Source organism: Oryzias melastigma, linkage group LG1 (genome assembly GCF_002922805.2).
Source record: "Oryzias melastigma strain HK-1 linkage group LG1, ASM292280v2, whole genome shotgun sequence".
NCBI lineage: Eukaryota > Metazoa > Chordata > Actinopteri > Beloniformes > Adrianichthyidae > Oryzias > Oryzias melastigma.
This window is the reverse complement of record NC_050512.1, coordinates 12,607,093-12,623,881: the sequence shown is the minus strand read 5'-3', so window position 1 is coordinate 12,623,881 and position 16,789 is coordinate 12,607,093. Positions and strand designations below refer to the sequence as shown.

The window sequence follows — 16,789 nt, the reverse complement described above, 5'->3', positions numbered from 1 at the left end:
AAAGCCTAAAATAATAGTCACACCGTTATGATGCACAGCTACGTCATCAGTCTACACCCTGCATGCGCCTTTATGGTCCAACACTCAATGGAAACACTCACTTGAATTGCCCAGACCTTTCTAAACCAACCAGGAGCGGACCGCTTCAGTGCGGTCCACTCAGTGCAAACGAGGCATAGGTGTGTGCATCAGTATTTACTACTGACTGCAACACAGAAGAAGAAATGCCGTCCAAAACAAACATGGCTGAGAATCAGATCATTCTCCTAATGAACTTTACAATATTTGTCTTATTTGAATTGAAACCCTGTTTTTGTTGTTTTTATTGTTTCCTCCCTTGGACTAATGCAAACAGTAGGTCATCAAACTGGGTTACAGAGACATGGAAGTACTGAAAGCGTCTTCATTCAAAGGGAGACTCTTGCAGTAGAAGGTAAACATGGACGTTAAAAAAAAAAAAGAGTTCTTCAAAACAAATAAACCTGATCTCTCAACCTCATCACAATGTCTTCCATGCATTGTAATTGAGATATGTGGGCAACTTTTTATACTCCAGTACGACTTATACTCCGGTACGACAAACTCCGGAGGAACTTATACTCCAGTGCAACTTATACTTTAGTGGAACTTATACTCCAGTGCGACTTGATATACTCTGGTGCGACTTATACCCCGGAGGAACTTATACTCCAGTGCAACTTATTAGATGCCGGTGCAACTTGATATACTCCAGTGCGACTTATACTACAGTGCGATTTATACTTTAGTGGAACTTATACTCCCGTGCGACTTATACCCTGGAGGAACTTATACTCCAGTGCAACTTATTATGTATATGCCGGTGCAACTTGATAAACTCCAGTGCGACTTATACTCTGGTGTGACTTATACTCCGGTGCGACTAATACTCGGGTGCGATTTATACTCCGGTGCGACTTATAATCTGGTGCGACTTTCACGTCAGACTTTGAAAAACCTACATAAAAACAAAACATTGAAAATTATAGACCAGCATATCAGAGTATCCAGCTTAATTGGAACCCTTATTTACCAATGACTGAGCACATCACAGGTACAGGATGACATTTGAGGTTATAAAATAATATACAGAATGGAAAGGAAATATGCTTAACCAAAACTGCAATATTTTTATTAAAACACAACTTCATTTTCCATTTTTTGATGTAACTGGCACAATAAGAAAATAGAGAGGCTTCTTTCAAATGTGCGACTGTTGATCAGTGTGTGCTTAATATGGAGTTACAAAGAAAAAGAATTGCTCTGCCATTTACGAGTTGCTTCAGATTGTGTTCGCTGCATGTGACTCTGAAGATGAAACTCCACGGGGTTCCACTTTACCAGCTCCATTTCCCGGCAAGAGAGGAAAATAATTACACCTTTGGAAAGTCTCCATATATATATTTAAATAAAAAAGAAGGAATATTTCCTGCACCTTCATTCAGTACATATCTAAGCAGATCTCTCAGGCTTATGTTTCAACTGTCAGATCTGATCCTGTGCTGTTTTATTCTCAGGTGTATTGAGTATTTCTCTGATCATTAAATCAGAGAAAAAAAAAGTCATTACAATGATTCCTTCTGTTGCCGGGGAACATGCAGAGGAGCAAAAACCTACTACTACAATGGTAAGTGTTTTATTACAGTTTTTTAAACATCAGTTAAAAATAATCAAACTTTCCCACTATTCAACACTGGATTATAACAACTTATTGTGATAGTATAAAAAGCAAGAATATCTAAGGGACTGTGTGAATTCCTCAAAAAGCATCTCTGTTAAGCTAGACCTATGATGTTTTTTAGGGTATTTGAGAACAAATATCTTGATATAGTGCTAATCACAGCATTCCTCGCTATTATCTTTCCATCCCCAAGAAAAATCAGCTTGTAAGTGTGTCTGATGTGTAGAAGTAACACCATGAATTTTGGAATCAAAAACTCATAATGTGTATTTTCCCTGTTAAGGATGCCATGGAGTGACTTGTTGAAGTACCAGGCTGCAGGGGATGCAGTTTATTTTTAAACAGACAAATCTGCAATGGTACAGATTTAATTTGAAAGCCCTTCACTCCGGACAATTCATGAGCAAATATAAAAAATTAGGAAAGTCCAGCTTTAGCACAGAACTGCTTCTTAAATTAGGCAACTGGCCAGGAGTCTGCTGAAAAAACCTCCAGATTAGAGTCTATGTGTGTTGCATCAGTATTTTGTAAGAAAATGTTGTGTGCAAAGATAAGTGTGAACAGTTAAAGGGGTAAATAAGGAGTTGTTTAAAATGACAGTTCTGAACTAATATAAAATTAAAGCTAATGTTCTCTTTTGTAGTAGTTATCATAATTAATATTAGAAATGTTTCAATAAAAATATGTGACAGCACTCACACCAACAAGCTTAGTTATGTAAAAAAAAAGAGGTATCATAGCAATTATCAAGTGAACATGTAGTTCTGATAATGTGAACAAGTATTAGATATGCTAATTTCTGGGGGATTTATAAATCCATGGTTGTCCATTTAACTATCTAAAATAAAACTTTAACGCTTTCACTTTGGCATAACACTTTAGCTGATCCCTTCATCAGAAAATAAGGGTTCAATATTGGCATTGCTCACTTTTCTCAATTCCCTGTCCTTGAAATCTATTGATTTCCAGTTTAAAAGAAGCTCCACATTGTGCTGCTTGTGTCATAGCAGGGTTCAGAGGAACAACATATACAGTAATCTAAATCACCAATGGAGTAAAATCAAACACCCATGGGATGACACTTTGCTGTGAGATGGAAACAAATATTGATATTGTCAAATTAACCAGACTGTTGTGAGTGAGCAGAGAAAGCTAACTGCAAATCTTAAACTTGTAACAAGTATATTGCACCAAAACTAACAATGATGAAATCAATCAAGCCCAAAACACTACAACGAAAAGCCCAATGGTGGGCTGACATACTTGTTGCTGTCCATTTATGTATGAGGAGTTTGTGACTCATTTTAGAAGCAGAAACATCTGCAATGTTTATCTTGTTTTTTTAAAGGGACCAGAGATCCTGGTAGATAAGCAAGTTGGACATATCTACAGGTAAACCAACACAGTGAGGGTAAAGAGCAAGTACTATCAGCAGTATGATGATCTTAATGATTTTAGGGCTGTAAAACCATTCACTAAACACTTTATGCTCGTTTCACAAACATTTTTACACTTTTCTCTAGTGTTTAAACTCTCAAACTTCAAAATTATAAAGAATAATGAGTCCAGTATTACAGAAAGAAAAAGATCTTATCGGGATCAAACATTTGTGTAGATGTGGCAAGATGCCCCCATTCTGTACAGGAAACACTGGACAGAGGAGATTGATTGACAGGGTCAACAGCCAATGAGGACACTCAATAGAGCGAGCTGTAAAAAAAAGGATGCAAAATTGCATCCTGAAAAAGAAATATGTGAAACAGTGAGACCGCAAATGGTGAACCACAATTTTGCAAGGGAACACTGGATGCACTGTAATTAAACAAAATCTAATAACACCCTCTAATAAACTTCTCACTGGCAGTTTTTATTTAATCTATCAGTTCTGAAAGAATAATCTCCAAACTGTCAGATTTGACTGTGGCTAAGCACAAACACAACACTAACACAATCAATAGGATGATTCCTGTTTAGTAAACAAACAAGTCTTATTTTGATTTATGTACAGGGGGGGGGGGGGAGATCCCTACTTAAAAAGAGGAGAGGTTTATGATGTTTATCAAAGTACTTTTCAACTCTGAGATACAGAATGTTAGAAAGAATTTAGTTGTATACTGGAGTAAAAAAAGAAGTTTAACTCCTAAAAATTGGCAGGACAAACCACTCCTCTGGAAGAGTAAAGGGGGACAGACTGGAGACACAACTTAGATAATGTAAACTAACTGATGGTCATGAGACAGACTCCCCATGCAACATAAGAGAGATGCACTGCAGATGGGCCATAGCAAATCAGGTGTCAGACCAAAGAGCTGTCGAAGAACACCAGGAACAAGACTGTTTACCTAAACGAAACTGAGACGAACCAATCTACAATAAGATAGCAGCTTGGTGAGAACAGATCAACTGTTGGAGTATTTATTAAAAATAAATAAATAAATACAAGATCACTGACAATCTCCCTCCACCTGGGGCTCTATGCATGATTTCAGCTGGTGGGGTACAAATAATCTGATCTCAATTCAATACACAATCAGTGGAAAGAGTTGAAAGTCTGTGTTGCTAAGTGACAGTCCAAAAACGTCACAGCTCTAGAGAAGATCTACATGGAGGAATTTACCAAAATAGCAACTACAGTGGAAACCTGGTGAAAACCTACTGGAAACATTTGAAATCAGTCAATGACAACTAGAGTTAAATTATCAAGTATAGAGGGGAACTTTTATTATTTTCTGCACCAATTATAAAATAAATTATTTAAAAATCCCACAATGTGATTTCCTGGATTCTTTTGTCACCTTCAATCTGTGACAATTGGAGTGTATCTATGATATGACCATTACAGGATGGTAGTTGAGCCTCAATTTAATATCAACTAAACAATAAGAACTGAATGGCAGCTTGGGGCAATGATAAGCTTTGTAAAACCAAAAGACCTTTGTCTTTGCTTTACTTACCAGCTGGAACTCCGAGCGCCGTGCATAGGCCTCCTGTATGCCGGCATCGGCCCACAGCGAGCTCAGCGCCATCACGTACAGCTGGAACTCACTGGGCTCCACGCCCGAGGCCCCCACACGCCCCTCCCACGACATCACCAGCATGCCCTGCTTCTCATTCTCACAGCTCTGCCAGGTGATGCCCAGCTTGTCCCGGGCATCCACCAGCACACGCATGCCCTGCGGAGACACAAAGGCGCCACACAGGCAGTACAGTTAAGCATGGTCGCGTTGTTTCTGGTTACATGTCAGGGGGATTGGAAGAAAAAAGTACAAAAACCCACGATCACAGACACATTAGAAACAAATTCACAAGGAGACATTGGATTAATTGTTGGAATCAAGTTAGCTTTAAATACTTTTGCCGTTTATGAGATAAAATTGTAAAGTCTGTCCTAGCATGGTGCTTTGTCAAGAGGAAAAAAAATCTGTCCTGGTGTCAAATTGAGGAAGTGTGTCTATTTCTGACCTTTTTAGTAATTTTTAAAGACTTGTGACGCAGTGACAAATGTGGTTTTAGGTTTCCTATTAAACATGTAACAAAACTCCCTTCTCATGTTCAATACGAACAGCCCACTTCAAATGAACAGGAGTTCTCCTGGAGCAGCAGAGATATTTTATTTCAAAAAGGTCACTTTGTTATCAAACCTTGTTTATCTCGACAGCCTCCCTCACAGATTTGAATGCTCTTAGATCTTGTGGTCTCCGAAAAATATGGGGTGTGTCTTTGCATGTTTGGCGGGTCTCTGCCACTGACTCATGCTAATCTCTTTGCCAAACTCTTGTTTGGATCATTTCCAGACAAATATGGTCCATTTAGCAGCACCAGTACAAGCCCTATAACATCACTGGATCCATCTCCTGGTTTTCTTCAAAAACAGATTAGGAAGTCCTCCCAAAACTTCAACGTGAAGATGTTTTAAAGATAAGTTTCCCACTGAGAGAGGTGGATGTGCAGCAAAGGGTTGCGCTTGAGCAAAACATGAGTGTTTTTGCACTTATGCAACAGTGGTGTATGTTTGTTTGCTCATCTGTGTGCAGTCTGACATCGATGGCCCTGATGACTCAGATGTGCTCCCCTTACAGGCTAATGCTATGAGTTTTAATGTTTGTAATAGGGATTTATGTTTAATGTTTCAAAAACAAGCGAGACGGACGACAGCCTCAACAACAGAAGAACACCTCACGTTACGACTCAACACCAGTATGGTGCTGGCGGTGAAATTACTGGCAGTCCCTCTGAGCAAGCTTGAATCACATCCAGACTGTGGTATGTGTTAGTCTCTATCAGCCCTTGGTGGTTTAAAGAACGAACATTCTGTTGCACAATCCTCCACACTTCTGTTTTCATACTAGTGCTTAAAGAGCCACATGATTCCTATGCATTGGTTGTAGTCTTTGACTATTAGTTCAAAAATTGTAATTCAATTTTAGGTAAAATTGGCCCCCCAAAAAATATTTTTTGACCCAACAAATTCAAACAAGACATGTCCTTTACTCATGGTCAAATTTATAAGTTTGTGACAGTGTCCATCCCATAATGTGATATAGACTAGTTATTTGGGGTCCTAGACAATCAGAAGACCACAATTGGGGTGCACGATATGAGAAAATTTCCACTGTGCAATATTAGTGATCAATATATTGATGGCGATATGACTTGTGATATATGAACAAATACCAAAACAAAAAATTAGTAATACATAATTTCACTTCAAACGTTTTGTTCAAATGACCCACGTCTACATGGGAGGTGGGCATCTAACATAAACGGGCTATACTAATTGGTCAAAGATTTCAAAAGCTCTACTTTATTTGTTAAATACTTTAAGGTGCCATGAGATTGCTTGAGCATATTTGTAAACATTTAAGGTAACCATTTATCATAGTTTACAATGTCTTTATCTGTAAGGCTGATATAGATATTTTTGCGACTTATTGTGTAGGCCGAGACCACAGATAGCTAACACCTCAGGATTACATAATTCTTGTGCATTTGTCTACGTACTTTTGAATCTTTTAACGCCATGCCAACTTTTCCCTCTGTAAGATCATGGCTGTGCTTACACCTGCAAGATTTGTCATAAAACAAAAGTGAGGTACATTGTGGTTGAGACAATACAAAAAACTTGCACTCCTACAAAACGCTCAGGACAATAGTCCAAACATGTTTTAAGTAAATGTCCCTGCAAGCACAGGAAGAAGCCACTGACGAGTACTAAGGGCTTGCAGAGATAAGAGAATAGATAAGATATGTTGCTCACCTTTCAACGTATCCCAGATATGATGGGCTTAAATTAGAAAGGTGGCATAACTATAACTGTTTGAGGTGTTCAGCCCCATTCCAAAGAAGCACCACAGTTCATAGGACAGAAGCCCTGCAAGTAGTTATGGAAACCCAAACTTGATATTTGTTTGTTTCACTTTAATGCGATGGGTTTGTGGTTGTCAAGGATTATGAGGTTTTAAAACCATACTCTTGCTGTGAGTGACCTCCACTCTGGCTTTATCCTCTTTATCTTCTCAAACCAAAGTTCACACGCCTGTATGTTTTCTTCCTGCTTCACCTTGACTTCTCCTGAGCTTTATGCACTTTAACCATCATTATGAATTGATTGACAGATTGACGGATTTAAAGGGCTAGGAGGAAGTGTTGAAGTTTAAAGCAAGGATAACAGACAAAAAATACAGTAGTTGTGCTATCTTATGGGGTCCAGATGACCCAAGCCTTACATTGACGTGTTATCTATACCATGACAAATGTGGAGGAAGATGGACAGGATTTCATGTCTGCCACGGACACCAGTAAAAATCAAAAATCATTGAAAAAAAAACAGTTCAGTGCACCGTCTTGTGGGGTCCAGTTGACCCCACTCCCAACGTCAATATACCTAGGATAGCACAAGGTTACGAATGGGATGGATCACAGAGGGACCAAACAACCTAAAGAATAACTCAAAACTCTATTACACACTTATCAATGTCAATGTTGGGACAAAGAATTTACTCAATTTAAAGGCACTTGTTATCTTAACAAAAATAAGTTTCAATATACTTGGAATTATGGACGGTTACACAATTGGCATGTAAATTACCAAATTTTGAAAAATGAATTGGTCTACATCAATAGTTTGACGTAATGATGATCAAGCTAAATGGTAAAATGGTAAATGGCATATATTTATGTAGCGCTTTACTACCTTCTTATAAGTGTGTTACATTCCCAATCCTATTTACACATTTCCACATTAACACACTGACGGTCGCTCTGCTGCTCTGCTTAGTGTTTTGCTCAAGGACACTTTGACACATGGGCACAGAGAGCAGGAACCAAACCAACAATCTTGTGATCTGAAGTCGACCGCTCTACCTCTGAACCACAGCCGCTAACATTAACTCACTGATCAAACCAAAATATGCCACATTAAGAAGCTCCACTAAGCACAATGGGAATGGCACCATGGCAGCCACCCAAGAGAAATGACAGTGGAGTGGATGACTGCAGTGTCCTTTCCCATTAAGAAGAAACCCTGAGACAACACAAAAAATAGTGGTTTGGATCAATGAGCACCATCTGACTTGGAAAGAAAGTCTAATGAAAAAAAGACAGTTCCTCATTGACATTTTTGCTCATTTTTTTTAAATTAAAATGCAAATGTAGTCATGTGACCTACCTATTCCTACTCTTTTGCCTTTCCAAAAATAAAGAAAGAGTCGGTGGTCTGACATACAGGCTTAGTTACTGGAAAACGTCAGGTATCAGACTGGACAGAAACTTCTCCAGACTTTTCATCTGGACTATAAACTCTTGAAGGACTCCCCTTTTTGCCATCTTTAATTTTAAGAATACAGACCATAGTTTCGCATTTTAAAGATACAGTTGGGTGCTATATGTGGACAAAAAGAGGACTTAAACCAAATTCCTGGTTCAAGGTCCCTCTGTGTTGGGAAATGATAATATGACACATTCAACTGTTGCTCTCCTGCCAATTCACCTGCCAGCAGAGAGCTAAACAAGGTAACTTCTGACTGTTCCAAACTGACCTGTGCTGACCTGAAGCGCCTGCTGCAAACGCAGCTTTAATGATGAGCAAACACATCAGTTATTGCAGTTGTCAGATCGTCCAGGCACCAAGGCAAAAGAACATCAGAGATGGCAAGAGCTTTGATAAAACTGCACCGTCTGACACACGCTGGCTGATGGAAATTGTTTCTTTCACCGTTCTGTGGATGTGAGCAATTCAAGAAGGATTTTTTCAAAGAAAATGTAAAAGTACTGAACTTTTTATCTTCCGTGTTGAAGGTTCAAAGAAATGTCTGCTTGCAGGAAAATGCCGAATGAGTCCGAACGGGGCCGCATCAAAGACTGAAGAATTTCTTGACAAATATGAATATTGTATGCATAAATCCAAGCTGTAACCCTTACACACTTACAGGTCAAAACCAAACGTTGAATATTTTTTAACTATATATCTGGATAAACATAGGCAATAGCCTCATTGTGAAATTACAGACACACTCAGCATTTGATGCACGTTCAAGAACACACTAAACAGGGATTATTTAATGCAATTTTAAAATACGGTCTTCACAATGGACTGTCACTAGACGATACTAGCGCATGTACCTACAGTTGGTGCGAAGTGTCGAAGCAGTGTGATTCTTGCTCCAGGCTATTTCTTTCACAGCTGTTTTTTGATTTATTAAAGACTTGGTGTCATAATTCTGGCTGGGCATAAACCACAGTTATTCATTTCTCCTCCATGGTCACTTTTCAAACAGTTGGTACTTTGGTGCTTAAAAAGGATGCTACCCATACTTTCAAATTAAAGTCCCTGATTGGTCAAAGTTCAACTAGTTGAACTTTTAACCTTCGTTTAGTGTCTTTTATGTTATTTTTGGGATCAGCAGACTTAATAATTTCCATCGGGATAATTATAGTATTTCTTTATTTCCATTTATCTAATATGAGAATTTTGAGCGTGGATGGAAGCCCAAAACACTCACCTAAACACCTTTACACCGACTGTTCATTGACGTGGCTGCTTGAACGTGCATTTCTGTTGCAAACAGAATTACAGACAACTGAGAGTAGAGATCTCATTTCTGTACGGTGTCTTTTTTGTGTACAACAAAGATTTCAAAACAGATAAGATGCTTTAGTCTGATAAAAAATAAACAGCGGTGGCGAGGCCCTATACATTCCCAAAAAGATAAATATCAAAAATGCTTTTTCTTTTAAAAACTACTCCAGTTTGTTCTATTGGCTGTCAGCTAACAGTAGAAAATCAAAATAACAGAGGAGAAGTGAAATGCTTCTGTTTTTTTTCTTTCCTCTTGAACATTTTGCTGTGTCATGGTTTAACGCTAGACGACGAGCATGAAGGAGGAGGATCATAACCACAATCCGTCCCAAGACTGGACGGAGTTTTAGGGGGGAGGTGGGTGGTGAATGCTTTCTTGTCGGTGGGGGAGTGCAGTCCAGCTCTTATCATCCGTGTCTGGGTTGTGTGGCACTCAGGGCGGATGCGCTCATCCCTCTGGAATAGTCTGGTATTGTTTAGCTGGTGAAGGAGGCCCAGCCATGACACTGAACAAAGGGACAGCACACACACACTTCAGGATAAAAATATGCACTGTGTCAACTTGTGTGAGACGCTTCAGGTTTGGGGTAAAAACTGAGCTGGAGCTAGTTTTAAGTGAGCAGATCTAATAAAAACAAGTGGATTCAGTTACTTGGAGGAGAAAAATGGAGATGTTTCAGTTTTCTGGGGCAAAGTTCACACTTGCCTGTATGACCTGGAATGGACTTCATTCAGTTTGTTGTCATGACTGATAAAGAAAAGGAGCAAAGCTGAGAAGGAGAAGCTGAACTTTGACTTGTTTTCTTTAAAGTCCCGGTCCAATCATCTTTTGATCTACTGTAAAAGCCTTTCAGTGGTCTTTTATTAGGATGTTGCTGTTCTTTGCCAAAATAACAATAGAAAAAAATCCTGTGTACAATAGTGAGATATAGTTAAAAAATTAATATATACTTGATGACCTGTGTGTGTGTAAGGGTCACTGCTAGTCATTGTGTCATTGTAGTGCGACGACTAGAGCTCACCCTGTAAGACACTGCCGCCAAGGGAGCATTTGCAGTTTGCAGGCCTACTGTTGTTTGCAGGCATTATCAACATAGACTCATGACCAAAAGAGTACATGGAAAACCACAAAAACCAGAATGCTTGCAGATGTTGGAAACATTAGCTTAAATGAGCGCTACACTGATGCTTTTTAATGTCGTCATCACTTTCTGCCAATCAACTGGTGGCTACAGCTGCTCTGCCCCAACCGTTCTGTTCCACTTTTCAATGGACCTACAATCAACAAGGCCCGGCCCAAGAGGTACGGTGTGGTACTGTTAAATGGGTCCATTTTATAATGCAAACGCTCAAAATACTGGACCGGACCGCTCAGTGCGAACGAGGCTTTAGCTTCTGCAGAGCACAAATTTTCCTCCAAGTTGTGGGTGAAACTGTTGCCCCAGAGTTAGCCTTCCCTCATTTCCCATCATCCCTTTGTTTACACTTTCCCACTAGCTTACAGCCCCTCACAACCCCAACCGAACATTACTGGTGCAACAAAAACTGCCAACCAATATCAGAGCTGTGGAAATGTACAGCTCTGAGCCAAATGCAAGATTGAATAAAAAAAATGAAGACGTACATGGATCTATTTGTTTACAAGTGAATGCATCAGAATGGAGCAGAGCAGGGAGGGGATTGTAACTTCTACGTCAGAACTACAGACTCTTTTCAGAGGCTTTTTTTTTGTCTGTTCTTGTTTCACAATATCTGAAAAAAAAATGCAGTTTAATCGCTTATATATGATAAAAATGCAACATGAACGTATTAAAAGCAACAAAAACAGGATTTTAATTGGAGTGGGTCTTTGAATTAAAAAAAGAAGCTGCTAAGATTTAATCTTCTCACTTGTGTGACTGTTTCTTCAAGCTTTTCTCCACTGATAACACATCTTCAAACAGCAGGATGGCTCATGTTAAAGTCTACAGCATCCATTCACATGAGGATTCCCTCTCCACGCCAGAAACTTCTCCATACCTTCAGTATGTTCTCGTAGATGGTGTCCCGGAAGTCCAGCAGCGCTTTCTGATCAAACTCCTGCCCGTTAATGATGCGCATTTGCTTGAGGAATGTGGACTTTCCGCTCTCCCCGGCGCCGAGCAGCAGGATTTTGACCAGCCGCCGCACGGCTCTCCTCTCCCGGGCCAGCATGGCGTCTATCTCGCGGCTCCTTCGCTTAGCCTCCCGCTCCTGCGCGGCGTCCCTCTCCCGGCTCCCCTCCTTGCTGCCGCCCGGGTCCCGGCTGGCCTCGGCCGGGAGCAGGCAGCGGCTCAGAGTGCGGACCACTCCCGACATGGCGAGTCGTTTAGAGCGGGGGGAGAAAAAAAAAAGTTTACCGAAACTCCACGGGGGGAATGTTCATCGTAGGACTGAGAGATGGAAACCGGCCAGTGTGGCTACTTGTTGGTAGACGACGCGTCTCCAGCGGATCAATCAGTGCAGGCTACATTAGAGGATGAAGCTGTTATCAAGTTTCCCACCGGCAGACAAACCGTGTCCATCTTGTTCAGCCCACGCCATCAACAAAAAGAAAAGAAAAAACACAATAAGGGATGAAAAGAAAACAGAGAGTTTATGCGGGCAGAGGGAGTTACAGAAAAGTTCAAGCTAATCGGAAATTCCGTCCGTCTCTACAAAGCACAACAGTCAGATAGTCTCACAGTGGGACGGTCTACAGAACTGTGTGATGCGGTTTGTGAACTTGAGAGCAGCCCCTGCGGGAGGCGGTGGGACGGTCACACAGGGGCGCTGCGTTACCGCCGCTCACCATCAGGGGGTGCTAGAGAGCACAACAGGAAGTGACACTGCAGTGCACCTTTCACCAAAGAAGTTGTTTCAATGACCCAGGCATCAAAGGCAAAAAAACAATTTGAAATTCAGTAGAAAGAAATAAATTGACATTTGAATAAATACATTTAGTTCATTGTGCTGTTCAAATCCAGGGCTCTTCAACCTTTCCCACACAGAGCCATTTGGTCCAATTTTTTACAGAACTAAACCCAGCAAGAGCCACTAAGTCCCACTAAACCAGGGGTGTCCAAACTTTTTGCAAAGAAACCCAAATAATTGAGGTGAAAATATGTGAGGGCCAACCTTTATAATAAAATTAAAATGCAAATGAACTATGTCCAAGTTTTATTGCACTACTATTCATTTCTTCACATGGATCAGAAATACATATATCAGTAAATACATGTATTTGTTTGTTTGGTTGCTACAAAAATTACTGTGAATTTCACATGTGAAGACCAAAATAAAATAAAGAAAAAGTCTGTCTGGAAAAACAAAGTTTGTCAACATTAAATCTGGGTTAATATGAAACGTTACATATTATTAAATTTTCACTTCTAAATTTAAATCATGTGAGCAGGATAATATATTGATATTTTATTCAGAAGTGGGTTTGATCACAAAAACTTCACAGACTTCCTGACAGTATTTTCTTTACTCTGCATGAGCACAATCTGTCAGTTGTCTCAGGTTTGAAGTGTGTCTTCTCTTGAATGCATATTTCATCTTATTTCACGCATGTTTAATATAATTTAGATCAGGGTTTTTTGAAAGACACTTCAGAATGTTTGAATGTTTCACTCTCAGTCAAGCCTTTAAGACAATCTTTTCTTGGCACACTTCTTTTTTTGCATTTGCATTTTGTCATTTTTGTGCAAATGTGTTCTTTCAAAAGACTATATTGATCTACATTTCCAAAGAAATGTCCGTTCTTTGTCTATTTTCATAAAATGTTATTTTTATTTTCACTTTTGTCAATTCCAGGTTATTTTAGCAGTTATATATTTTTTTCCATAAACAACAATTTTATTTGCTGGCGTTGATGATATACTTCTTGATGATTGTTTTTGCTTTCCAGGTTATTTTGATAAAATAAAAACTATTTTTTTAATCCCCCTTTCAAAAACACCAGAAGAGAAAAGCGTACTTTTAAGAGAAGCAATGCATTAGCTAAAGGAAATGTGTCTGAAGGTTCAAAGAACCATGTAAATAAAGCGCTAAAAAAATAGATTTTACCTCAAAAACATTTTTTTAGAACAAAATATAAGGCAACAATGGAAAAAAACTACTGATGTCTTCTCTTGTCATTGTCTTTGTGGCCCATTTAACGCACATTATATTTGCACTTTTTCTGTGCCACTAATCTTCAAATAAACCAAACTTCCTGATTCTTGTTTGTAATTTTTGTTTTTTTTTCTCATCAGTAACAGGTAATTTAATTACTGACGTAAGTCATACATCACTCAGTACATTAAACATGTTTTTGCTTAGTACATTTTGAAAACAAGTCACTGTTTTCAACTTTTAGCCACAGAATGCATATGAAAAAGTTAAAACAACAACACTACTGTAGAGTTTTCAGTTTTTAGTATGATTTAATATTTGAATTAAAGCATAAAAAATTGAGGTGGTGGACCTTACATATCGCAACATCAGAGTAATTGCCATTACAATCTTTATTCTGCAAGAAAGGCAGGATGCAGGGTTTGAGGTGGGGTCCATTAGAGCGTGGGTTGTTCTCAGAGGGACGGATAAATGCCCAGGCTTAAAATGTATTACCCTTATCATCTATTAATCAAATGCAACATTCTAACTCTAGTCCTGAGGCTTCCCTTTTATTTTTACTGCTCCAACACACCTCATTTCGAATAAATGTGCCATTAGGCTTTTGCATGTAAGTAGTTTATGAGCTGAATCAGGTCTGCTGGAAGAGGTAATGAGTGAAATAAGGAGGACAGGGAGACCTGAGGACTGGAATTGAGCAGAAGGAAGCCAATGGAGACCTTATCACGACTTTTATGGTTTTCAAGGTACACATTTTACTATAACTGTACATAGTAATTTTTGGATACGGCTTTTATGGGTGTTGCTGTCCCCCATTCCTCTGAAATGACACACATCTACTGGAAGTCAGGGGTGCTGGAATCGTAAGGAGGTTACAGTTTAAAAATTAAATTATTTAATAGTAAATAGTCATACATTATAGCACAGGGTTTTACATTCTCACAAAGCTTTATTTTAGATAAAGACAAACAGGGCACAGTAAGTGAAAGAGATTGACACAGGCAGCAACTGCTAACTCTTTTGCAATGTACACAATGGACATTCAAGAACGCACATTCTTTAATGTGTGTATAGCCCATGGTGTTCACACTGGACAAGCAGGGAGGGGCTTCTTTTTTTTCTGTTTATTAGCGCATGTGCTACAGTTTTAAGTGGCTTGGTGTGAAATATTGAAACAATACAAATCTCACAAATCTTGCTTTTTTTTACAGATCTATTCTGATATATGAAAGACTTAGTGTCACATAATGCCATCTGGGAACAATCCTTTTCATTTCTCCTCCATGATCAATTTTCAAATTGTTCGTGAATTAAAAGGGACACCATCCATAAGTCACTGCCAAATTCGTGTCCCTGATTGGTCAAAGTTTGGCCTGGTTTAACTTGCAATGTGTGTTTAATGGCCATGCACTTTGCACGGGGAGCCTTAAACGGTTCTAGAAACTTGCGTAACTTCACATAAACAGGAGAGTTTCTCTCTGCAAACGCTTAAACGTGTACTGCTGAAGGCGGTGGAATGTAACTTTTGAGAAAAAAATACTAAGATCTTCATCAAACAGTTGCTTTAAATTTTCATTCATAAAACTCATCCTCTGCAATGAGGAATCATTTCTTAAATATGCTTGCAGAGTTTGCAAAGCTAGAATAATTTTATCTGAAGTGTTTGTGCATTCCAGTCACTGTCTAAAATATCTTGGTTCAATTCTCATTTGCTGTAACCATAAATTCAAAAATTTGAAAATTAGTCATACATTAGCTTCTATAGATGTGATCTGTCTTAATTTAACCATTCACCTGGTATCAGTGGGGGCCAGGCCTAACTTGACTGAAATGAGAGGAATAAACAATTAGTTTCCACTAAGTACGAGTGTTTAAACTAACATTAAAAATCTTTTTAAATTTTAAGCAACATTAGATGTTATTTAAAACAACTTTTAACCTCTTACCATTGTGTTGATCTCTCTATTAATGTGAGTTCATATTTATGATGTGTTAATTATGATACAAATGAGTTTTGTTGTAGTACTTTGGATAATTTCTGATACCTGTGCTTTAGATGAAGAAAGCAGCATTGTCTTAATAATTTTATGTCTGCATCAGGTTTTGCAGAGGGTTCAACCAGTTTTAGTTGTTCTGACTTGGTTTTGCAGACCCTGCCATATTTTTGTGAAAAACTACTGCATAGTAGCTCACACAGAACCCAACAAACGTGGTGTTGCTTTAGCGATTATCTGACTGCGGGCTTTTCTGCAAATGAAAAGTGAAAATTGGAATGATGCAAGTAACTCCCATTGCTTTTATGCTTGTTAGTGGGGAAAAAGGAAAAAAAAAGTGTCAGCGAGAAGCTGCATTTCTCTCCTTTGACTAAAACAGAGATAGATGCAGATGACATTTATCCTCCAAAAGTTCATGTTTGAGAACTCTAAGCTGGCTCTCACAATTATGGGCATGCATTTCAACAGTTAGCTCAAATTTGAACCTTTTTAAGAACCAAATTGGCTTTCCTGCAGAGGCACATCATTGTAGTCCTACAATTATGCGCATGTTTACAGAGAGAGACTGAATCAAAGGGAAGTTCTGGATCGGTCCCTTGGTTTCCTTCCCTGGCATACACATACAATTCTAACAATGGAAAATGGAGTAAGTTGAGAAAAGTCCATGACAAGGATATTACAGTGGTTCTTATTAAAAGAAGCCGGACTTCTTGCTTTGTAAAAGTTCAGCCGTACTTATACCATGGCTAAAGGGGGTAATTCACTTCCATATAGACCCAGTATGATCACACTTTCTTTATATTGCCAACAGATTTGACATTGTTTTGTTTTCTGGTGGGCTGCTCTGGGATGTAGTGGTTGGCATTCTCGCCTCAAAAGTTGAAAGCCCCGATTTTAATCCCA

General features: G+C 39.0%; 1 protein-coding gene across 1 annotated transcript in view; it reads right to left on the bottom strand.

Moving 5' to 3' along the window:
- Positions 1 to 12,836, bottom strand: part of gna12a (guanine nucleotide binding protein (G protein) alpha 12a) — a 31,670-nt gene extending 18,834 nt beyond the window's left edge. Inside the window, exons 1-2 of the mRNA XM_024259813.2 lie at positions 11,796 to 12,836; positions 4,654 to 4,872 (exon numbers count right to left, since the gene is read on the bottom strand). Of these exons, the coding sequence (XP_024115581.1) occupies positions 4,654 to 4,872; positions 11,796 to 12,113 (537 nt within the window). The 5' untranslated portion in view covers positions 12,114 to 12,836. The remainder of the gene's footprint in view (positions 1 to 4,653; positions 4,873 to 11,795) is intronic.
- Between the last annotated feature and the right edge of the window lie 3,953 nt (positions 12,837 to 16,789).